The sequence below is a fragment of the Leptonotus elevatus genome, chromosome 20, assembly GCF_054856555.1.
Source record: "Leptonotus elevatus isolate MCC_2025b chromosome 20, RoL_Lele_1.0, whole genome shotgun sequence".
In the NCBI taxonomy this organism is placed as follows: domain Eukaryota; kingdom Metazoa; phylum Chordata; class Actinopteri; order Syngnathiformes; family Syngnathidae; genus Leptonotus; species Leptonotus elevatus.
In genome coordinates this window covers 14,525,891-14,549,677 of record NC_141258.1, presented here as the reverse complement: position 1 = coordinate 14,549,677, position 23,787 = coordinate 14,525,891, and the positions used below count along the sequence as shown (strand labels likewise).

The 23,787-nt window shown below is 37.3% G+C and overlaps 1 protein-coding gene across 3 annotated transcripts in view; it reads right to left on the bottom strand.

Annotated features, from left to right (window-relative positions):
* Window positions 1-406: 406 nt before the first annotated feature.
* abcc3 (ATP-binding cassette, sub-family C (CFTR/MRP), member 3) overlaps window positions 407-23,787 on the bottom strand; it is a 49,672-nt gene continuing 26,291 nt past the window's right edge. The window contains exons 6-31 of one of the 3 annotated variants that reach the window (XM_086063895.1): window positions 23,772-23,787; window positions 23,196-23,327; window positions 20,787-21,032; window positions 20,442-20,619; window positions 20,180-20,341; window positions 17,975-18,067; window positions 17,632-17,835; window positions 16,100-16,246; window positions 15,835-15,922; window positions 15,508-15,574; window positions 15,291-15,417; window positions 13,877-14,053; window positions 13,591-13,758; window positions 13,297-13,480; window positions 13,077-13,185; window positions 11,783-11,939; window positions 11,463-11,670; window positions 8,195-8,508; window positions 5,591-5,790; window positions 4,144-4,270; window positions 3,834-3,935; window positions 2,166-2,312; window positions 1,943-2,101; window positions 1,609-1,775; window positions 1,334-1,528; window positions 407-1,122 (exon numbers count right to left, since the gene is read on the bottom strand). The exon at window positions 23,772-23,787 is cut by the window's right edge and continues 46 nt beyond it. In XM_086063895.1, coding sequence (XP_085920021.1) covers window positions 1,014-1,122; window positions 1,334-1,528; window positions 1,609-1,775; window positions 1,943-2,101; window positions 2,166-2,312; window positions 3,834-3,935; window positions 4,144-4,270; window positions 5,591-5,790; window positions 8,195-8,508; window positions 11,463-11,670; window positions 11,783-11,939; window positions 13,077-13,185; window positions 13,297-13,480; window positions 13,591-13,758; window positions 13,877-14,053; window positions 15,291-15,417; window positions 15,508-15,574; window positions 15,835-15,922; window positions 16,100-16,246; window positions 17,632-17,835; window positions 17,975-18,067; window positions 20,180-20,341; window positions 20,442-20,619; window positions 20,787-21,032; window positions 23,196-23,327; window positions 23,772-23,787 — 3,983 coding nt within the window. In that variant the 3' untranslated portion in view covers window positions 407-1,013. Of the gene's footprint in view, window positions 1,123-1,333; window positions 1,529-1,608; window positions 1,776-1,942; window positions 2,102-2,165; window positions 2,313-3,833; window positions 3,936-4,143; window positions 4,271-5,590; window positions 5,791-8,194; window positions 8,509-8,991; window positions 9,303-11,462; window positions 11,671-11,782; window positions 11,940-13,076; window positions 13,481-13,590; window positions 13,759-13,876; window positions 14,054-15,290; window positions 15,418-15,507; window positions 15,575-15,834; window positions 15,923-16,099; window positions 16,247-17,631; window positions 17,836-17,974; window positions 18,068-20,179; window positions 20,342-20,441; window positions 20,620-20,786; window positions 21,033-23,195; window positions 23,328-23,771 lie in introns of all 3 variants that reach the window. The other 2 variants (XM_086063896.1, XM_086063894.1) reach the window with 2 other exon arrangements.

The following is a 23,787-nucleotide window of genomic DNA, read 5'->3' as shown; positions in this document are numbered from 1 at the left end:
TTTTTGGTCCTCAAAATAGTAGCTGCACATTTATTTGTAAAATATATACATCCTACATCCTGGACTTGTCACTGCAAACAACTATTCACACTGTCCCCAAATGTGAAGTGAACCCACACACTGCCTGGACTGTTGTAACTTATTTTTCTTTTTCTTTTTTTTTGTGTTTGCATTTGTAATGACTTCTACTCTGACATGCTGGTATTAGATCTCATAAAAGTAAATATGTAACCACCTATTCACCTGTTTTTTTTCTAAAGGGTTAGGGTTGGGTTAGGGACTGATTGGCTGGCAATCAGTCCAAGGTGTGCTCCACCACTTGAATTTATGCTACAACCGCCAAAATTTGTAAACAATTAAATTAAATTAAAAACACCAAAAAAAAAACTGGGAGAAAAACAAAATATAAATGCATCAATTTATGACTTTATTTTCCTTTTTTTATTTTATTACAAGCATTAGAATATTTCATATTTTGCTGGTACAGAATTCAAGTTTTATAGATAGATTTGGTTCACAGAAGAATCACATCAACTGAACAAACTTCCCTGGTTGCATAAAAAAATCAGTAACCAAAAAACAGCTTAAATAATGATACAATACAAAAATAAGTGGGTTCATCACAAAGTTTTTTTTTGCAGACAGTACAGTGGCACAGAATCTTTGAACATTAATAAAAATACAAATAAATGTAAAAATGCCTATGCTTGTTGTCTACTGGTGTTGTGTTTTGCAGTAGATAGATGACTTGAAAACGATACATTCACTTGTTTTCTTCACCTCACAGGCTGAAGGCACTTCCGATCCGTTTTGGAGGAGCAAATAAAGCTTGTTTTTCTTCTTTCCTGCGCCATTTCCGTGACACGCATTGCTGTCCCCTCAGTGTGAGATGACTAAATGACCTCATGTAGTTATTTGCAACTCCTATTTGGCACGAGTCTGCAATGGCGCTCAAGACGATAGGTAAGTGCAGTGAAGACACTAAACCTTGTTGATGAAGAGCTGCTGCTCCACTACGCCAGTCCTGCATCTTTTACCATTCCGTAGAAGATTCCACGCTGTGATATGAGATTGGAAGGAGTATCAAACTCTGCAATCTGTCCCTTGTCCAACACCAGCACTCTGCAAGGACACAAAGTAGGAACATGTATCAAAGAAATGTGTCTTGGGTGGGGAGATAATGGTTTGATCCCCTGCTGAATTAAACTTAAGTTTGCTCACAAACTTAAGGGATTCCCCCACCACCAATGAAATAATACACAGCATTGAAGATGCTTATGTCTCTGTTTCCGCACTCTTTGCTTTAATGGAGCAAGACAAAAATGTTTCTCACCTTGTGTAATCCATAACAGTGTTGAGCCTGTGTGCGATCGTAAAAACGGTGCAGTCTTCAAACTGAGTCCTGATAGTAGACTGGATGAGATCATCCGTCTCCAAGTCGATAGCAGCAGTAGCTTCATCCAGTATGAGGATTCGCGTCTTCCTCAAAAGAGCTCGAGACAAACACACCAGCTGCCTCTGACCCACACTGAGAAAACACGACGGGGCATCACACAATCAATTCTAAAGCTGTCAACTCATCATGGAGAATCATTGCCTGCTCCACACCTGAGGTTCTCTCCTCCCTCTGAGCACTCCATCTCCAGTTTAGCTGGCTGGTTGCTCACAAACTTGTGCAAATGGGAATGTTGCAGCGCTTTCCACACCTCGTCATCGGTGTACTTTTCGAAGGGGTCGAGGTTCATCCTCAGTGATCCGGAGAATAGGACTGGTTCCTGGGACAAAAACATACACACACATGCTTACATCGGGTTCTAGAAGGTAGAATGAGGGAAAAATATTGGTTGGGAAAACTTTGGTTTCTGGTATGTGCAATATGTGCAGCTGCACAGGGTGCTGAACCTCAGGTATGAAATGCTTTTGTGACGTATATGATATGTACCTGTGGAATGATTGTAAGTTTGGACCTCAGGTCATGCAGTCCTATCTCCGATATCTTAACATCGTCGATGTAGATCTCGCCTTCAGCGGCTTCCAGCAAGCGGAAGAGGCAGAGCGTCATGGATGACTTGCCAGCTCCTGTTCGACCTACAATACCAACCTGTGGAAAATGTTGCAGTCAGTAAGGCCATGCATGTTTCTCCTCTATCACTTTATTCTCGTACCTTCTCTCCTCCTTTGACACTCAGTGTCAAGTTTTTGAGAACAAGATCCAGTCCCTCTCGGTACCGGACACTGTAGTTGTGGAAGTCCACATTCCCTTGCATGGGCCAATCAGGATGGGGCTTCTTGTCTTTGATTTCCCAGGGTGCCTTTTGCATAGAAATATAAAAAGAACAAATGAAGAATCTCCATTTTTAAATCTTTCTGTCACTCAAAGTGTCACGTTCTTTCTCCTCTGCCTCTCACAAGCTTATTGCACACTGGCTAAAACAAGGTACATATACAGATTCATTTTATTTTTTTTACCTACACATGAGGAGAAAAACAAATCAACGTGCTTTTTGCTCTTGTAGTTTGTTTATGTTGTACTCAAGTTTACCTTTGAGAAACAGCATGTCACAAGTGTAGTAGTAAGAAAGAAGAATAAAACAGTTAAGCTAATTGTTAGAGCTAGGCTAACTGTTAGCTAACATGGTATCTACGTCTAACCTGCCAACTCTTCAACTTGTCATGTTTACTGTGGAAATGAGTATACTACAGTTAAGCTAACTTTTAGAGCTAGGCTAACTTTTAGCTAACATGGTATCTACGTCTAACTTGCCAACTCTTCTACTTGTCATGTTTACTGTGGAATTTAGTATACTACAGTTAAGCTAACTTTTAGAGCTTGACTTTATTTTTTGCTGTTGTTGTGCAAGTTGGCAGCGGGACAAGAATTTAGGAATGTGTTGTAAATTCCTACTTTTCACCAGCATAGAGTTATTGGAGCACAAAGCACTTTTTCAGACAGAAAAAAAGATGCTTTAGCGTTTCATTTTCCAATAAATGGAATGCTTGAGAGTTTGATCTGTCAAACTAAATATTTCTACATTAAAAACAAAGTCATTACACTAAGGACTGAATTTGTACCACCTGAGAAGCGATTTTTCATTGGTGAGGCTTCTTGTGAGCTTCTGAATATTCTAGGGTGTCAGGTGATAAAAAAAATGTAATCGTTATACATCACATGACTTCAATAGTTAATTCACGATTAATTGCAAATTTTATATCTATGATAAATGTAATAATAGTATATTTTATTTATAAAACACTTTTTTATATATTTAACAATAAAATGTACAACAAAATATAATTTTCTAAGTTTCATACTCTTGTTAACATAAAAGTAGAAACAAGTGTTAAACTAACAGAAATATGAGTTAATAAAAAAATAAAACTAATATAAAATTGAGTTAAAATTAAAAGATGCACTGTACTGTAAAACACAAGTGTGATATTGATTTGTGTTGAGGTCATTTTTCTGATGGCATAATTGCATTTGTAAGACGTTGGTGACAGCTCAGTGTATTTTTATTTTCATATTAAGAGTGATCTAAACTTTAATTTGTGAAATTCTGCACATTTTTAAAATTGTAAAATGCAACTTGACCCCAGTCCCCACAAATATATGCATTGTTATTATATTTATTACTGCTAAATTTTGGCCGCGTGTGCTGCGTTGCGACTGGAATTCCACAGTACAGGCTTTCCAAGTAAAGGACGGTCATTAATCACGCGTTTCAAAAATAAGTGGCATAAAAGGAACTTTAAATTAACGCACCAATTTTGACACCCCTAGAATAGTCATATGCTGAGTTTGTTTGTTGTAGGAAAACTACTCCATACTGTACCTCTGTCTTGGTCTCAGAGTATTCCTTCACTCGTTCCACAGCTACAATGTTGTTCTCGAGATCAGAAGTCATGCGCACCATCCAGTTCAGAGACATGGTCACCTGCAACACAGGTGACATATGAATTCAACAAAATGAAAATAACAAATGGCGATGAAAGTGACTAAGTGAGTGATGTTCCATGTGAATAAGTCTTGTTATACCAAGTCACATGCTGTTACTCTAGAAAAATATGGAAACATTCTTATACAGTATTTGGTAAAAAACACAAATTCAGGAATACATTTGTGAGGCCTTACATATCGCGTACCTGTAAAGCATAAGATACTGACAGACCCACAAGGCCAGGGTTAAGATCATTCTTTCCAGTGACCGCAAACAGAGCAGCAAACAACACGATGCAGTTCCCGATGAACTCTATTCGCACTCCCAGCCACCTGCATGAGAAAGAAAAGAAAATCGATTTTCATCACCTCACTCACAGTTCTCGGTTTTCAGTAAAACCATACAGTAGTTCACAGCATGAGTTTGTTCATGAATTTGGCCAAGGAATATTCAACAACAACAAAGTACATTACAAGTGAAACAGGGCAATGGCAAAATCTTTTCATTATGTAGCCTACATATAGTTTTCATTAGGGCTGTTCAAAAAATACATTAGTGAGTTTAGTTTAGTTGATCAAGTGTTCATATTCGTATGTTTTGTAGACGGCTGTGCCTGGAAACATCAATGCATCCATGTTCGATGGTGCTTGTCCTAACTAAGGTTATGGGTGATCGGGACCCTAACTGAATTTAACTGCATGCTTTCCTTAAGTCACAGCTTATTCTTAAACATTTTTAGTAAAAGGATAGCTAAAGTTTTTCCTAATGTACTTGTACTTCTTTGCATTCAAACAAAGGGCAAGACACCAACTTATTATTATAAGTTTTATAATTATTATTATTATTTACTGGACATTAAATATGCTATGATTTTAGTAGTTCAGCCGACTTGGACAACAAATTTGTGGCTCCTAAACAAGATTGACAACCCTGTTTTAAATAATGCATTCTACTATGGGTGGTAGTCTGTACAAGTTATTTTATTACATTACATTACTTCAAAAATGTACAGAATTTCACAAGTTATTTCATCTTGAATGTTAGATAGCTCTTAATATGAAAATAAAAATGTACTGAGCTGTGACTGATGTCTTACAAATGCAATTATGCTATCTCGTGGCAGAAAAAATTACTTCAACACAAATCAATATTTTTTTCCACAGTTCATCTTTTTTATTAATTTCTACTCAATTTTATGAGTTACTATGAAATTACTGTATCAATGATTATAAGATGCAGCCATATTTCTATTAGTTTAACTTTCTTTTTTTTTTTACACATTTATGTTAACAATATATTTCATTGTACATTTTATAGTACATTTAGAACCGATTTAAAATTTGCGATTAATTGTGAGTCAACTATTGAAGCCATGCGATTAATTATGATTTAAAAAAAATAATCGACTGACCCCTACATTCTACGTTTTATAAAATTTAATTATATATATATATATTTTTTTAATCTCTAATTAGTTTGATGTTTACTAAATATCTCTGTTTAATCAACAAAATGTAATTGTTTTAATATCACAAAGTACATAAATTATATAAATGAAAATCTACCACAAAACCTCAAACTAAACAGGAAGACCAAGCCAAGGAAACCAGCACTGATAAAAATAGTTGCTGTTGTGTAAACAAGATACATACCTGTTGGACACTATACCGGGGTAGTAACTCTTTTGGTTCTCATCCACTTTCATATCACCCATGGAAACAAATGCAGAGTGTCTGCCAAAGGCTCGGATAACACTCGAGCCAGTGACGGTCTCAGAGAAATGGGAGTAAATGGGCGAGCGGCTGACAGACTCCAGACGCTTCAGCTGCCGAGATGTGGCAACATAAAACCTCTACAGGCAGCGAGGGGAGAAAATCAAACATGAAGTTACAGCCAATTACCTGCGCAGGTTAACATATTGCAAACAATACATAGCACATAACAATCATACATTCATACTTCCACAATCATACACAATATTAAGCCTGTGCTATCAAAACACTTGCAATAAGTGTTTTTATGTGTGTGTTTTTTTTACATTAACCTCTTTCTAACAATTACAATAGGGTCCTCACAGCAGTCGCTGTTGGGGCCCTTATGTTAGTACTGTTGTAATTTTTGAATTAGTGAGTAGTTTGACTTTGATTAACTTCCACAAAGCACTCATACAGGGGACACGCAAGTCAGCAATATTCACAAGAGAAATGCCATGCAGGGAAAATATCATGACAGTCTCAGAAAAGCTTGTTAGTAGTGAATTAAAGGAAAGCACACATTAAAATTACCCACAGTCTTTTGTTCAAAATGCATATACATTTATCAATTTAGTTGTGCCCTCGCTTAATTCAAAATGATTAGTGATCGTCATAGGTCATGGTCACTTTTGTTGTAACTTGTGTCTGAATTTGTCATTGAAACTTGAACTCTTAGAAATGATGCAACAATGAGACTGAAATTATGTGTTATGTAAACAAGAGAAGTTTTCAATCACATGTGAAATCTATGCTCTGAATTTTCACTGATTTACTAGTTTAAGTGAAATAAAATAATTGATCAGAAATCAGCAACAGTATGCATGTGTAATTGCAACTACCAGCAACAACAAAATTCACCTGGGTCCGACACCATAGCTACTATCAGGTATAGCTAATGCTAAAGCTGTTCCAGTGGCAGGAATAATCTTTTCAGGCTGCACGACATAATGTGATGACTTAAATGCCTGCTTGATGGATACTTGATACAAATGACACAATTAAATCAGCTAATACCAACTAACAGCATATGGAATAGGTAACGAAGGAACATCCTCTTTAAAGATATAGCAACAATTTTTGTAAAAAGGTTTGGTTAAATGGTCTGATATATACACCCAAGAAACACTGAAATAAATTCCCAGACTAGCTCAAGCATCACAAATGAAACTAACTCATTCAAACCCAAAAACGTGTTAACACGTTTTTTTAATACTTTGACCTTCACTCCCAAAAACTTATTTATATATTTTTTTATTTTTGTTGTTGTTGATTTTTTATGCAAGAGCATACAGAAAGCTTTGATGCAGCTTCTAACATGAATAGGTGCCTTAAAGCAATGGTAGTTATGACAAAAGAGTGGCAGCAGAGTATAAGAGATCAGCCAAGGCCCTTTTGCAACGAGTTATTTTTGTCAGTGTTTTCACCAGGAATCAAACTTAGCTATATTCTAATGCTAATTTCTGCAAAACTGAAACAGATACAAATATACTGTTTTTCTTATGAAAGAAGAGATTCTAATATTTAATTTGGTAGTTTCCATGTTTTTATAGCAATATAAAATAATATTCCGTGGGCCTTGCAAAATCAGTCAAAATCCAGTAAAACAGTTGGGAGCGAAGGGGGTTGCTTCAGTGAAAATGGCTGGGAGTGAATGGCTTAATAGGGTTTTTTTTTTTTACCGATTACAACTTCCTAGCAGTCAATCCAGAAATGTTCTATAAACATTTGGGCATTGATACAAATATAAACGAAATACTTTTGTCTATTAAGATGTACGAAATTATTGACTATTATAGTCCATAGGATGAGAGAGGCCATCTGGGGTTCAATAATTCTCTTGAAACGTTTTAAACACTTGCAATATTATTTTGGAGGTGAAACCCTACATGAACAACATAGTATAGCAACAACCACATAGAAAATATAACCTCTCATTTGTCATGTCATTTGGATGGAAGCTCCAAAGCCTCTGGCCCTCTGCTGTACATAAAACCAAATCATTGACCAACAGGGATAATTTGTGTTAATACCACAAAGGTGCACAAACCTCTTCAGGCTTGTTTTAAGTAAACAAACACATCATGAGGTACTGCTATCCAAGATCAGAGGTGGCAAATCCAGGTCCAGAAAGTAAAAACTCTGACACAGTTTGGCTTTAGTCCCAGATGCTAGCTAGCAAGCTCTCTCACTAGCTTCCCCGGTGCTCGTTTACCTGCTAGGGAGCTAGTTGGCAGGGTTGTTACTTTCTGGACCCGGATTTGCCACCTTTGTCCAAAAGAAGGATAAAAAATGATCAACGTGTTCAATAACTTCCATTATTTCTGCCACCAGAGTTTTCAGATTGCATTATCATGGTTACTGAAATGACAGCAATATTAACTATTTGACTCTCAACCTAACCTCTGGCTAATAACACACTAAAAGCCACTACCACCCAAAGTACTACAGCACATGTTCTCATCAATGTCAGACATGCGTGTAACAGACTTGTTTACTATTTACCTGAAGCCACCAATAGAACACCATTAATGGGGCTACGACTATGAGGAATATGGGGGTGAGGGCAGAGCATATGAGCAGCACATTCAGTGTGTACCAGAAAGTGCGCATCCATATGTCAATTTGATGTGGGATCTGGGAGTCTATGGCATCCATGTCTTTGGCGAAGCGGTTAATTAACCGCCCAATAGGGTTGCTCTCAAAGAAGGCCTGCGGCGCTCGCAAGACCCCCTGGAGCAGGTTGCGGTGCATGAGCTTGGCTGCCCGTATCATACTGTAGGTCTGCGACAACAGGCAGTTAACCAACAACAGCGCACCTGCGAGAAGGGAAGTAAGCAGGGGAGGGGAAGGGGGCAAATGTGACAACACAACAAATGTGTTAAATGGATTTAGATTTGCATTTTATAAAGTAATCCTGTGAATTCAGGTAGTCCAGTTCACAGCCTGAGGCTGGCATATAACTACTGATACTGAAATTAAGATATTATTTTGTAAAAACAAGATGCTTTACTTTCTCTCAACAAGTGGCCACTGCCACTTGAGTTACATCAGTACAACCTCATCACTAGAGGGAGCCATAGTTCCACGGATTATCTCTTTTTGTGTTTGTGTGTTTAAACGTGTTGAAGAGGAATGTGGGCGTGACAGAGAAAGAAGTGGTTAGATAAATCATAGCAGCAATGCTCAGCATGGACAGAGCTGTCGAAAAAAAAAAGATGAAAACAAGGACCAAACACTGGAGTGTTACAACAACTGCAAACATGCACACAGCATGCATTGTTTTCCATTTCACTTAATACCTGCACAAAGATGTACGCGAAAGCCAGGGGTGCTATGACAACCGCAAAGATGGGCGTGCTGGAAATGATAACAATCATGGTGGAGAGAGAAACAAAAAAGGTGCCCAGGAACATGAGCACGGTTGAAGGCAGAGTCTCATCTATAACGTAGATGTCTTTGGAGAAACGGTTGATGATGCGTCCTATGGGATTGGTGTCAAAAAAAGACTGGAGTGTGTGAAGTTTGTTGGCGAGCAGGTTATGGTGCAGCTTCCTTGCCGCCCCAATGTTTCCCATGGCTAACGTAAAGGAAGAGATCATGACCAGGACACCTGAGATTGATTTCAGAAAAGAAGGGTTTTGTTGTCAATTGGCAAATGGTAGACACATGCCTGCGGTGCAAGGTTGAAAAGGGAACATTCATTGAAAAAATGCTTTCGACGACATTATGCATAACATTCACAGCCTTTTAACACCCTATACACAAACACATCAAATAGTGATCAATCAACAAAAGCAATAATAAATCCTTATTAATAAGATTTTAGATTAGAAGATGCATATCCTCCAATAGCCTTCATTCAAATGAAGGCCTTTCTAAAGGCTACAAATGCAATGTACAGTGCAATCTATTAAGTCATTTTGTTTATTTTGCTTTTTTGGACACTTTTGTGTTGATATATTTGGGATGATATCTGAAACTGATGACAACCAAAAATGTAATAATACAGTATAGGCAGAGTGAGCATGTTTATGCTAAGAGATTTACTTCCCAGGCATCGGAAGTAAATATCTACAAGCTGGCTGTGCATGATGAGTACATTTTCTTCTTTTTACAATTACTTGTTAGCAATGCTCTCATGTTACTTAAAACGGTGGTTGTCAAACTGCAATCCCTCGAACCATTGGGGTTCGGAGTCTTAGCTTCAGTGTGCAAAATAATTTGCAATAAATCATTGTGTCGTGTCATTTAAAAAAGTTCATACCTCTACAAATGGAGATTGGTGCACCAATAAAACAAACATTACAAATTAATTACTCCTCCTGCTTGTGTTTTGGGACCAATTGAACGTTTGAAACGATCATCACATAAAATGACATCTCCATATGCATAAACCTTTCTAACTAGCGACAATGGATACGTTTAGAATGTCATTATATTTAACGCGATTAAATATACAGTGTGTATGTAGGATTTAGTGTCACCTCGTGGTGAACTAAAAGATTGCAACGATTTGGAAGCAGGTGCACTACGGTGCCTCAGATAAACCACACTTTGCAAGCCTACTGCATGGCGAGCAAGAGTGGCTAGCAAGAACTAGCTGGATCGGCTGACAACAGTGGCTAGAAGGAGAAGCTAGCAAAAGCTAGAGAGAGCAAAGCAGAGGTAGACAGGAGCCTGAATCACAGAACTAGTGATGAACACTGGCAGGTCTCAGATGTGGATGGTAAGCGGCGGTCGACCCATTGGGTCCGACACTAGTTGCAAGCGCTACCAGAGGCTAACTACATTCGCGACGTTCTTCTCTTTTGGGTATCCGTAACAGAAAGATGGCAGCGAAACATGTCAGGCTCCTGTAAGGCGCGGCACGACCTTGGTAATATAATTAACCATTACTAGACCTACAATTATATCAAATAATGTACATTGATGTGATTTTTTTGGGCATTTTATTGAAATGAATAGTGTTTTTTTAATGGATGACATATTAGTTGCCACGAGATGGCACTAAATCCTACACAGTCTCTTTAAGTTCCTTTCTATTAAACAGGTCAGGAATATTTAGAGAGAAATGTTTAAAAAAGAAGAAGACATAATTCCAAATGGCCGGATCAGTTGAATAATAAAATCGTTATTATTTCCTATGAGAAAAATTTTGCTTCACAAAGTTTCAAAAGCTGAACAAATCAAAGTTCGACCTGTAGCCTTGAACAGATTGTGCTTGACATTTAAAGGTTCCACTGTAGACCACTTTATGTCAATTAATTGATGTATAACAGATATAGTTTGTGGAATTCATTTTTAAAGCCTAAAGAACACATTTTACAAAATGGTTAACTTCAACTTAAATTCTGGCATCACACTTTATGGAAAAGTTTGAAAATGGTGAATATACCCCTAATTGGTAGAAATTGAAGATTTTATTTCAGATGTGTCATTGTCACCTTTATGTTGTAACAAAACATAAACAGTAAATGTGTTTTCTTAAAGGATAGATGAAAGCACCTCACTGAAAACATATCCCACAACAGTGGTGCACTCAGTCAGTATTACGCCAGCAGTGAGCTGTGTAAACAAGCAAGGCTGCATGATGGTGGAGTCACTTTCATGGCAGTATTGAGCAATCTGTGCGCAGAAGAAAATACGCAGCTGAACTTAACTAAGATTTTCCTCTGTGCAATTAATAGGAAATAGACTTCTACAGTCACTTTTATACGGTCTATGCTTGGAACAACATGAGAAAAAAACACACATAAAAACTGTTTCTTACCTTGTGTAATGCCTAGTGCTGCATACACACCCACCCTCATATTAATATTGTCCTCAGTCTGGTTTTGCAAAGCATCATTGGTCCACTCACTGAGCCAAATGTTTGCTCCGATTGCCGCTGCACTCTGGCACCCATATAAAATGCAGATCAGCACAGATAGCAGCATTCCCACTGCTTTGGCATACTCAAGGTAGACCTTTAGTTTGACCTGAAGGACACACCGGTGTTAAAATGCAAAAACAATTGACGATGGGATGACTGATTGCTACAGAATGTGATTTTTTTTTTAGAATAAGCTCAAAATCTAAAAACAAACTAACCCTGCCTGTTTCTGCAGTCTCTGCCTGGATGAGTTTCTCTATCCCATGTGGCTGCTTTTTTTCTTGTGGCTCTGGGTGCTTCCTCTGACTGCAGCCATGCCTCCTCACTGACCGGGATTTTGGGTTCTCACCATCTGCCGAAATTATGCTGATTTGCCTTCAATTAAAATAAATTATGTCAGTTGTATACTGAAGCATGTACAACTTTTTATTTGGGCATGGGGCTGCATGTCATATTAAGTAGAAGTGGTCCAATAATAGAGCCTTGTGGAACCCTGCATGTGATCTGCCCAGACACATGACTACCAAATGAGACAAAGTGGTCCCTATCTTGCAAGTAAGATTTGAACCAATTTAACACAGTGCCAGTATAAGTCCCACTTTGGAATAATTTCCAGTTAAAAAAAGTTTTTCCTGCATGGCATCCCGTAGGAGTACTTCAACAGCACCATGCAAAGACTGACTTGACATGCAACTCCTCCCCCGAAGCAAGGTCAGGTAACATCTAATGCGTTTGTTAACTTGTTAATGTAACGCACATGATGGTGTTTGTAGAGTGCATTACATGTTAAAATCCCTTCACACCGTTGTTTGTTACTATACAATACCAAATAAACAGCAATAAGGTTAAGAAACAGTTGTCAAATAATTGAGTTTGTGAGATAATCTTTATTTTTTCTGTTGGTGCACCACCTAGTGGCCGAATGGCTGATGTTATTTGTGTGCTTAAAAACACTCACTGATTTAGAGTATTGTGGGAATTCATTAAAGACAATATTAGCACATAGAGATTGCCCAAAAGACACAGGAAAGTAAGTTGTGAACTTCCATAAGAGCTCTAGGGCTGTATTATCCAAGAATATAATCTGCCTCCGGTTTTAAGTGTTCATCACTGTAATCTGATTACATGTTTTTTCCTGTAACTGTAACGGAATACAGTTACATTTTTTTTGTAATCTGATTATGTAACGGCGGTAAATGTATTCCGTTACTCCCCAAGCCTGTTGATAGGATAATAATTCTAGAAAGATTCGATAGTGACACTATATCTCCCTACTTGTTAGTAACGCTTTATGTTTCTTAGTTTTTTATTTTGTACTTTGTATATTACTATTTGTCCTCATCGGTTGTGCTTTGTGTTTATTAGTCTTTCATTTTGGGACTGTGTTTAAAATTATTCTCCCTTCTCATCTGTGCCTGCTTTAGGCTCAGAGCAGTCACATGCCGTTACAACATGTCTGGCATCACTATAAGTCACTATTTGAAGAAAAAAGGATGTACATGTTTGTAATACCTTATGAATTTTCTCTTTGCTTCATTGATTCCTGGCTCACTGTCCACCATGTCTATATGGTTGCTAAGGGTATCTTCAGGGAACAAATCCTCATCATCGATTATTTCCTCTGTAAAAACATTAAGCAAAATCACTCTATCAAGCTGAAATATAATCATCGCAACCAACATTAGCTGATGATTTGCAAATTTCCCATATAAGATAAAACATTTAATTCTACCTGTGACCTCATCCTCCTCTACGACGTCCTCCAGAGCATAGTTCCTGAGAAACTCAGCAAATGCTCCATTCTGCTTGAGCAGCTCCTGATATGAGCCCATCTCTGACATCGTTCCATCCACCATCACCACTATATTGTCCACCTGCGGCAGGTAGCTGATGCCATGTGTCACTAGAATACGTGTCTGGGTCAAATGATAAGAAAAAAACAATACTAGATATCATACGAAATCCCGTACCAAATGAGGAAAGTGCACACAAGCAAATGAATGCAAAACGTGTGATTTTAACACACCTTGCCCTTTAGCGCTCCTTCTGGACCTATGAGGTTGTCAAATATGTGTTTGGACACATGGGCGTCAACAGCAGACAGCGGGTCATCAAGCAAGTAGACATCAGCATCGCTATATAGAGCTCGGGCAAGGCTGACTCTCTGTCTCTGGCCACCAGAGAGGTTAATGCCCTGTGGTATCAACAGGAAACAGCATTAAAGTTATAGGTAGAATATAGGCAGCTTGTTTGGCATAGCTACAAAACTTTTCTCAGTTGCGACGAGTGAAAACAAGGCTAAAAGGAAGTACCTTTTCTCCTATTTCCGTCATGTCTCCTCCTGGCAAAACCTGGAGGTCAGGGGTTAAAGCGCAGGCCTCCAGAACGCAGTGGTACTTCTGTTCATTGTATGCTTTCCCAAAAAGGATGTTGTCACGCAGCGTGGCATTCTGTATCCAGGCCTGCTGAGGAACGTACGCCACTGATCCCTGACAGAAAAAAAACCCCATATATATTAACACAGATTTCTCTTAACTCCTTGAAAGCATCCATTTTTTAAATAAAAGAACCTCTGAGTGCCAGCTGATTTTTCAAGGCTATTGTGTTTCATGACTATGAAACACAGAAACTACCAAATGAAAGGTTAGACTACCTTCTTTCACCCAAAAAAAAAAGATTCTACCGTATTCCATTTTTTTTAAGCAATCAGCAGTACATCATGAGTTGGTTTCATCAAAATCACCTATTTTGAACCAAAAATGGCAGGAAAAAAAAGCTTTTTGTGAAACTAAGCACCTTTTATGCTAATAATTTTTGCATTAGCGATGCCTCTGAACAGTCCTTTTGTCCTATGAAATACCAACAACAATGAAAAGCTGCTTTTGATGACAATTTTCAAAACAATCACCACCATTTGTGTGTGAATATACATGTACATTATGCTATCGCTTCTATTTCTAACTTAAAATAATCTCTGGCATCTTTTCTGTATTTTTTTTTTAGAGAACACTTAACATGGCAAACACTTTGATCAGTAACGAAGTGCATGGAAACGTTCTGCCATGCTTTTTATTGTCATCATTGCATTAATATAGTAGAGAAGAGATACAATGCTGCATTCTGCTGGCCATAGTAAGTGTTTTTTGTTTTTTAGCTGGCCCAAGACTTTTCTCCACCCAGTTGCAATTAAAACACAATTGGGCAATTGCTGAGTTAAAGCTGTGATGTAACACGGCAAGGCACTTTATTTTATTTTATTTTTTAAAGCTAAATGCACAGTCAGTGTGTTAGGTCACCATGGTGTATGCAGTACCAACACGCAAATAACATAAATCTATAATTACTTGCAGTCTATGAAATCCTCAATATCTGAATGTCAGCTTTATTAAGTGGACCACAAAATATAATTTAAAAAAAAGAAAAGTTAAAGGAAAAGGAAAGAGGAAATGAATGCGGCAAGAGAAGATTTATAATAGCTGAAATTAGAGCAGAGGATATAGACGACAGGGAAAGGGAAAAACAAAGATATCATTTAAAAACATTTTTCAAAGTACAATGTGATAAGTACATTTTAATTATAAAAAATAACACATTTGCCTATCATGACAAGTAGTTAATTTCTGTTGCAAAATGTCTCAGATAAGTTATTAGCATTAATGATGGTGAAAAAACAAGATTAACTGCTTCTAACTTGCATGTCAAACATTATAATGAATGTAGGCATACCCGAATAGAAACCTCTCCTTCAAGTTTCTCCATTTCACCCAGCAGGGCAGAAATTAGCGAGGACTTCCCACAGCCAACATGTCCCACCACTGCCAGCAGGGAGCCTTGGGGCACCAACACGTTAATGCTAAAAGAACAAAGTTAATAATCAGACCTCTAACTTTGGGCATGAATCTATGAAAAGAAGACATGGTGTGAGTGAGTTGGCAAGACATACTCATGAAGAACAGAAGAATCTTCTTTTGCCCAGGTGAATTTCCCATTGACAACAGTGACTGAAAAATCTATTGGGCAGAAAATATGTAGGCATAATGTGAGCAGTGACAAATTGGCAAATGACTCAGACATCATTATCCTGCTCACACCCCAAACTACTGGGTGAAAGTTACAAGCAGGAAATAGTGACTCGACAAAAAGACGGACAAACTGCAATCGTATACAATGAACTGATGAGCTACAGTGACAATGCATGATTTCTCAGGCATGAGTCATCTTTTCCAATGAAATGTGCAGGCATAAAGTGATGAACTTTGTTTTATCTTGCCTGCCGCTGTGTTCTTCCTGTCCACTGAATTTGGATCCAGCTCATCATGACTCAAGAAACTCTGGATTCGCTTCAGTGAGACGCTTGTCTGTAATGTACAATAAACTCGACTGTAAACCGAAACTGGTGATCAAGGAAGTACGTTTTTTTGTTTGTTTGCATAAGCAGAATCATGCAAAACTACTCGTTTTAACAACCACACAACCACAAACAGTAGTGCTATCTACTTACACAGGTAGAGAGAAAAGAGATGCAAAATTCCCACCTGTACGAGGCTGCTTATGACTTGGGGAAGCATGTTGAGAGGGAATCGCAGAATATTAAACAGCGAGAGTGACACAAAGGCTTTCTCGGCGTCCAGGATGTTGTTCTCATCCACTGTCACATACACAGCAAATGTTGTCAGTGCAACCTGAGGACACATCAACAAATGAGCTAGTGAGAAACAACAGTTTACAGTAGATATAAACACTCAAAGTCAAAATATCTTCTATAGCTGCTGATAGACAATAATTTAAACAGGATAACCAACCAGTTGTCCTCATTTTTGCACTATTTTCTATATCGGTATTTGACTACCAATAATTGATAATGGTCCTGAAAAAACAAAAACAAACAAAAATACTTATCAGTCTATCTCCACTCAGTATAGTCTAAACTGGTCCCCAGTCAACATACTGGATAGCCAAACAACCACTCACATTCGCACAAACGGAAATTTTAGAATCTTCAAAATAATTTAACATGCATGTTTCTGGAATGTGGGAGGAAAGACGAGAGAAGGCTTGAACTCAGAACCTCACAACTGTGAAGCAGACATACTATGTACTTCTCTCCCTTGCTCCTTGTGTAAATATTAACTTATTCAAAACTTTGTGAGGCTGCAAAAATAATTTGGATGTTAGATGGTATCATTATTTGTTTATACAAAAGAACGCAAGATCTGTTTTGATGAATCTTTGTCAGAAAGGTCATTTCAGACAGATGATAGCTGGTTGTAGATAGACCGATAAGAAATAATTCATGCCTGACTACTTTGACTTCAAGCCATGAGGCAGTACTTTTTAAATTATGGTGGCATTTTAGACATCAAACTTAAGCTATATGGTCACTTTGCAAAGAACAATACGTAGATGTGCTGAGTAATGTCACATGTTCAGTTTTATGGATGCTGATTTTACTGATTTTGATTAACTCATTCCTTCCCAGCCATTTTCACTGAAGAAACCCCCTTCGCTCCCGGCTGCTTTACTGGATTTTGACTGATTTTGCAAAGCCCACAGAATATTGTGCTCTATTGCTATAAAAACATGGAACCTACCAAAAGAAAGATTAGAGTTTCTTTTTTCAAAAAAGTAGATTTGTATCTGTTTCCGTTTTGCAGCAATTATCATTAGAATATAGCTAAGTTTCATCATTATTTACAAATCTGTTAAAAACAGTGGGGAAAAGAGCTTTTTGCAACATGGCCCTGGTAGATCTCTTATACTCTGCTGCCACCTGCTGGCCCTCTTTGTAATAACTACCATTGCTTCAAGCGTTCTCTTCAGTTCAGAGGCTGCATCAAAGCCTTCTGTATGCTCTAGCATTTTTTTTATTATTATTATTTTTAAACATATAAATACGTTTTTGGGACCATGGTCATATTTAAAAACCAACGTATTTATAGGATTTTGGGAGCAAATGTGTTAAACAATCTGTCAGCTACAATAAGGAATTATAACTCAATGATACAATAATTATATTACTAATGTGACAGTTTCACTCAGCTCCCAGACATTTTCAGAAATAACATACCAAAAAAGGTGCACTGGTCCAAGCCATGGTTGACAATGCTCCCAAGTATGCCGCCTTTTTAAGCACGTTGAGCTCCTTCTGCCGAATGGCCAGCACTTTTTCCTTGAAGGAGTTTTCCCAGGCGTACAGCTTCAGTACTTTGATGCCGTTAAGGATCTCATTCATGAGTTTAATACGGCTATCTTTGTACTGCATCTGCTCCACCTGGGAGACAAAAATGAATGTAAGATAAGCATGTGAGAATACTATCAAAAAATGACTATATTCAAATTGATCATCTTAATTTGTATTGTGGATGTTCATTAACATTACAACAAAGTGTAAATTAACGTAATGTCAGTACCTGGTAGGCACGGCTCTTCATGGCTATAACTGCATTAAATGGGATTAGCAGGATCATAACAGCAACTCCAGCCAGAACCGAGGGGCCCAGATTCTATAAGCAAAGTTACTTATTTATCATAAATAACACATGAACACCATTTAGGCATAATCACAGGAATCCTTTTTATTTTATTTTGGACTTTCTTTGGAATTCTCTATTGCTAGGAGACTGTTCTGCTTTTTAACAGAAATAGATTAAATGAAATCAGATGAAAAAAATTACCAGGCTGTCATAAATTGTAAGTATCAGAAACACAGTCATATTGGTTACTTGGTATCGGTGAGTACTCGCACTGGTATCAGTCTGACAAAAAAAGTGCGATTGAACATCCCTGATAAAATAAAATCAATCAAAGCAATCAATTTATAACCTTATACGTAATGAATGGATTGTTTGGTAGATTGTCCAGGTCATGTTTGTATATGTGAATTAGTCCTCAAACATTTTTACCTGGTTAAATAAAGGTTAGATAAAAATAATAATAATAATAATAATAATAATTGATTGATTAAACAGAGTTGCACTTGGTGCAAACCTCTGCTGAGAAAAGTGAGAAGATATAAGATGGCAGGTCTGTATTATATTATCTTTGTTTATCAACTGTTCCATTGCAACTCAAACAGAAAAAAATGGGGGGAGGGGGGACTCACTCATTTTATCTTATTTTATATACAAATGTGTTCATCCTATGTATAATTCTGCCCTAAGCTTGTGTACTGATCTTAAAAGTTTTGCCGATCTACTTCTAATTGGTTTCTAATTGCTAAAATACATAATACAAATTCTACTTTTAAAGATCTTGTCACAGGTATCCCACAGGGTTCAATCCTTGGTCCAATTCTGTTTTGACTTTATAAAAATCATCTATCATCTGTTGCCAAGGATGTGAGGTCATTATGTAGGCAATGATACTGTAATTGTTATGAAGACTAGACAGCATTCAAAGGTTGCTGCACACATTACAAAGGTCATCATAAACATTTCAAATTGGATGAGTAACTTTCTTCTTATACAATTTACAGACTCCGAAACGGCTGCTATTTTTTTTTATACTAAAATCAATAAATCGCACATAGAACAACCTAACATTTTCATTTGTGGACAGAAAATCAAAAGTGAATATAAATATTTGGGCACTATGTTCAATCATCACACTGACAAAGTAAATAATATATGATCCTCAAATCTTCACTTACAAATTTTAGGCATCTTAGAAATCATATGTCGACAGAAGCTGCTCAAATGTACATGTTTGCTCTTATAGTATCTCATAATAATTACTCTCTAGTGTCTACCCACCTGGGCCACTGCAAATTCTACTTCTCTAAACCCGGTACTTATGGATAAAAAACTAAACAAAATTATTCCATCATTGCTCAACCCTCAATAAATATAGACTGCGAAATTAGAAACGCCTATAGTTAGTTTTAAAGATTACTGTCTTGTATATAAAAAAAATACGGCACAGATTAGCTCCACTTCCACTTTGTAATCTTATACAATTTAGATCAGCTGCAACAGTGGTTACAAGAGGGGTTGCTAGAGGAGATTGTGAAATTCTTCAAAAATGAACTTCATGTGAAGTCAGTCAATTTTTTCCCCTTCACAGGACAATTAACAAGTGGAATGCAATCCCACAAAACATAATAGAGTCCACCTCATACAGCTCATTTAACCATAAAAAAAATGGTTGATTGGCAACCAAATTTGTCAACATTAATACCTGGAGGGATATTAGTCGTGTGTTCTTTTGTTTCTAACGATTCTGTTAGTATGGGTCTGTATTATTGATTTTATTTTGTTTTCCTGTTAAATTGCTGTTTTTGTTGCTTTCTATTAGCCGTGTTCCATATGGCTACCAATGGAAATGAGCCTTTTGCCTATAATTGGGTGCATTATATTTTATTTTTTAAATGTTTACATACATTGCACCTTTACAAAAAATCAATAAAGAAAAAGTGATGTGCATAGCACATTGTACAATATGCACACTAGATGAATATATTACAAATAAATACAAATAAATTACATTTTGATTTTGCTATAAATATGAAACAGTTTTAGACATAAGCGACTTCAATGACCCATATTTGGACTCAAAGTGGCAAAAACAAAAAAACATGGGAAAGCTTACTGGACATACCACACCAATTCTTAATGTACCTGCCAGAGGAAATATAGCGCAAGCATAATCTGAAGAGGAGCAGACCACAGCATGTTGAGGAAGGTGGTGAGGTCCATGAACCTCTGAGCATCCACAGACATCAGGTTAACCACCTCTCCCACCGTAGACGAGCGTTTGGCAGCGTTGGTTATTACCAACGACTAGCAGACAAGGAACAAAGACAAAAAAACACATCGGCACAATTACAAAATGGCGTCACAAATCCAAGACGTACAGTAGGAGGTGTGTGTGCGTATGTACCTTCCTGTAGATGGCGCCAATAAGAGCTGTGCGTACATGCATGCCAGTGACAAAGCAATACTGAAAGTGCTGGTGGAGGATGAGAGTTTGCAAAAAAGCTGTGAAGAACATGAGGAAGGCCAGAGAGTAACCCCACCAGTCAGGGACACCTTTTTGCTTTGTGAAGGAGATCAGCATTCTGTAACAAAAGCAAATATGTATACAGTACTCAACAAAAACACATGTAGGTTTTTCTTAACATTGATTTTAACTCATGTAAAGCCCTTTGAGTTGGACTTTGTTTTGTATGAAAAAAATGGAAATCTGTGATTAGCACATTCTGTACTAAAAGGTAATTCGAATCACCTGAGCAGCTGAGGGTTAACAAATGTGATGACATCCTGCAAAAGCTTGTAAGATGAACCAATCAGGAAGTAGGGTCCAAAGGCTTTGATGAGTGAACGTAAAAACGATGGCTGGCGGGGCGCAGCTTTCTGACTGGACAGCAGCACTTGCACCTCTTCTGGGCTAGTCCCATTTTCACCTCCTATGTGGTTGGTGGTGGATGGTGGAGCCTTGGAGTAGACAACTTCATTGGATGGATTCTGTTTACTGGAAAGGGGACATTGTTCAATATAAATAGCAGCAGGTAAAAAAGTGAGGGTTATATTTCCAAAATCAGATGATAATACAGCATTTGAAAATGAATAAACGGTGACACTTTAAGTAATTTAAATTATAATTAAATAATCACACACTTCACTTTGCACACAGTTCGCCTATATCTGTGGTTTAATGTGTGCTATATATGTTTGTAGCTCACGTAACTTTGCCGTGTTTAATTGCCTCGTTTACGTTTGCCGCACGCTTAATTGTCTGTTGGTAAGTTAATGTGGACAACACTACAGGAACTAAAGGCTGAAATGGTTATTTTGCATTTTATAAGAGAACAAATAAGACTTCAGTTGTACTCAACAATTTTATTAGCTCTGAAGTGCAGACATATCTTTGTATATTGTCATTGACTACTGCACTGCTTTGTGATGAATGACGAACGGAGCACGTGAAACAGGAAACGGAACTACAGAGCAGCCTTCCAAATTAAAACCATGGATTTCAAAACAAGATATAATTAAACATCACACATTAAACAGCTTGAGGAGTTCTTAACATGGTATATATTACTATATTACAACAACAAACTACTTTATTTAATTGAATTATTTGCACTTCACTGTATTCCTTAAAAAGAAGTTGTGCAACCACATATTTTGATTGGGCCTTTTTTTCACTGTGGCCAAATGTGAAACTGTTGGATGCAAGGTCAGGTCGATTTGTAGTTTGAATTTGAGTCTCCAGGACTCAGCAGACCCTCCCGCCATAACCCGTCACGTATAGCGTGATAGAATGTGAGAACATTTTCTGAAGACCAAAAAATTTACAAAAACTCATAGTACACACTACATATTAGATACATGTGGCTAAAGTGTCGGGATCATCATGTTAACCTAGCATTACTAGAATCAATATTTAGAGCTCTATAAGCGTGATGAAACTCAGCTACCCACCCAACTCAAATGGGCTTTAGTGTATCAATTTACAATTTGCTCTCTCACAGCAAAATTTCAGCGCAACGAAAGGAAGCAACCGAATTGAGTCCATAGTTCACCAGACTCTTCGTGTTGTGTTTGCGCGAGAATACTTGTAATACTTTCACAAAAGCACTTTTCGATCACTTGCAAGATTCTGTGTCATACTGATTTCACATCTATTTCAGCATTGCATGTATCTACCATCTAGTGTTTATTAATTTGTTTAAAATTGACTATTTTATGTCTTGTGAGATCATAATCTTATGCCAACATCACCATTTTACATTGCTCCAGCCTATGGTTCTCTTTGGAAACACTTGGGCGCCAATATAACTCAAATTTATGTGATCATGTGCGATTACTGCCTATATGTGGACTTTGTTTTGAAACATATTTGGGTTTTTTTTATGTTTTTTTTTTATGCTAGAGCATACAGAAGGCTTTGATGCAGCCTCTCTGATCTGAAGAGGTCGCTAATGGCAGTTATTACAAAAAACGGCCAGCAGGTGGCAGCAGAGTATAAGAGATCAACCATGGCCATTTTGCAAAAAAGCTCTTTCCCCCACTGTTTTCAACAATTTTGTGAATAATGTTGAAACTTAGCTAAATTCTATTGCTAATTGCTGCAAAACGGAAACAGATACAAATAGAATTTCTTTTGGTAGGTTCCATGTTTTATAGCAATAGAACACAATATTCTGTGGGTTGCTTCAGTGAAAATGGCTGGACGTGTATGAGTTAATATGTGTGGTGCTAAGTATTGAGGTAATCGTAGCACACCACACACAATACTACCAAAACTGTTAAATGCTTGATATTTTATCTTTATGTATGGAGTCCGTCAAAGAAATGATGTCGATTTATACCTGCCTTCCAGATGTGGTATTAAGATATCAGCCCCTGCAATTTTTCTCATCACGCTTAGTAAATAACATTGTGCATAATTTATTTGCATCTACTACTGCCAATATTTTGTGCATTCGGGTAGAAATGCACTTATAACATAGTGACACCAAAAACATTCAGGTGTTTCAAATACTGTAGCTAGCTGAATGATTTACGATGACTGTTAGTTCTGAACTTTACTGTTATAATTACATTTTTTGTCATTTATTTGCCTTCTTTGCAGATAAAAATAAATAAATCACTCATGCACTTAATATTTAGTGAATTAAGAAAGTACCTCTTGGCTTTGGCTTGCTCCTTTTCCCATTCCTTGAGAAGTTTTGGCACCATTGCCTTGGAGCTATCACGCTCGCTCAGAGACCAGAGGTCCTTGGCCTCAAGGGGCATTTTGTACCCTTTAATGGCCATACTGAGGAGAGAAAAAAGAGCAGCAACATAATCTCAGATGAGGAAATGTAACATTTTTTTTCTACCAAATTTTCCAGCACAGTGTGGATTTTCTTTCACTGGAACACAATTTACAACCCATTTTCCTCCTATGAGTCTATTTTGTTAGGAATTACTTCCCCCAATGCTTAATTGAATTTCCTGGAATTCACTAATCACCATTTCTGTACTCCAGGCTCAGATTTAATTGGAAATTGGATTTATAGAAGCACAAATGGAAACTGACTTCCAGAAAATATTGAAGAAGCTACTGTACTTGAAGAAGTAAAATCCCAAATAAAGCATTGGATAAATTAATATACGAATACTAATAACAAATGTACAGTTTTTTCATGTTATGCAAATAAATAAAATCCCAACAATATGCATGTTTGTTGACATATTGCATTAAGCAACAGGGACAAACCTTGTGAACCACCAAA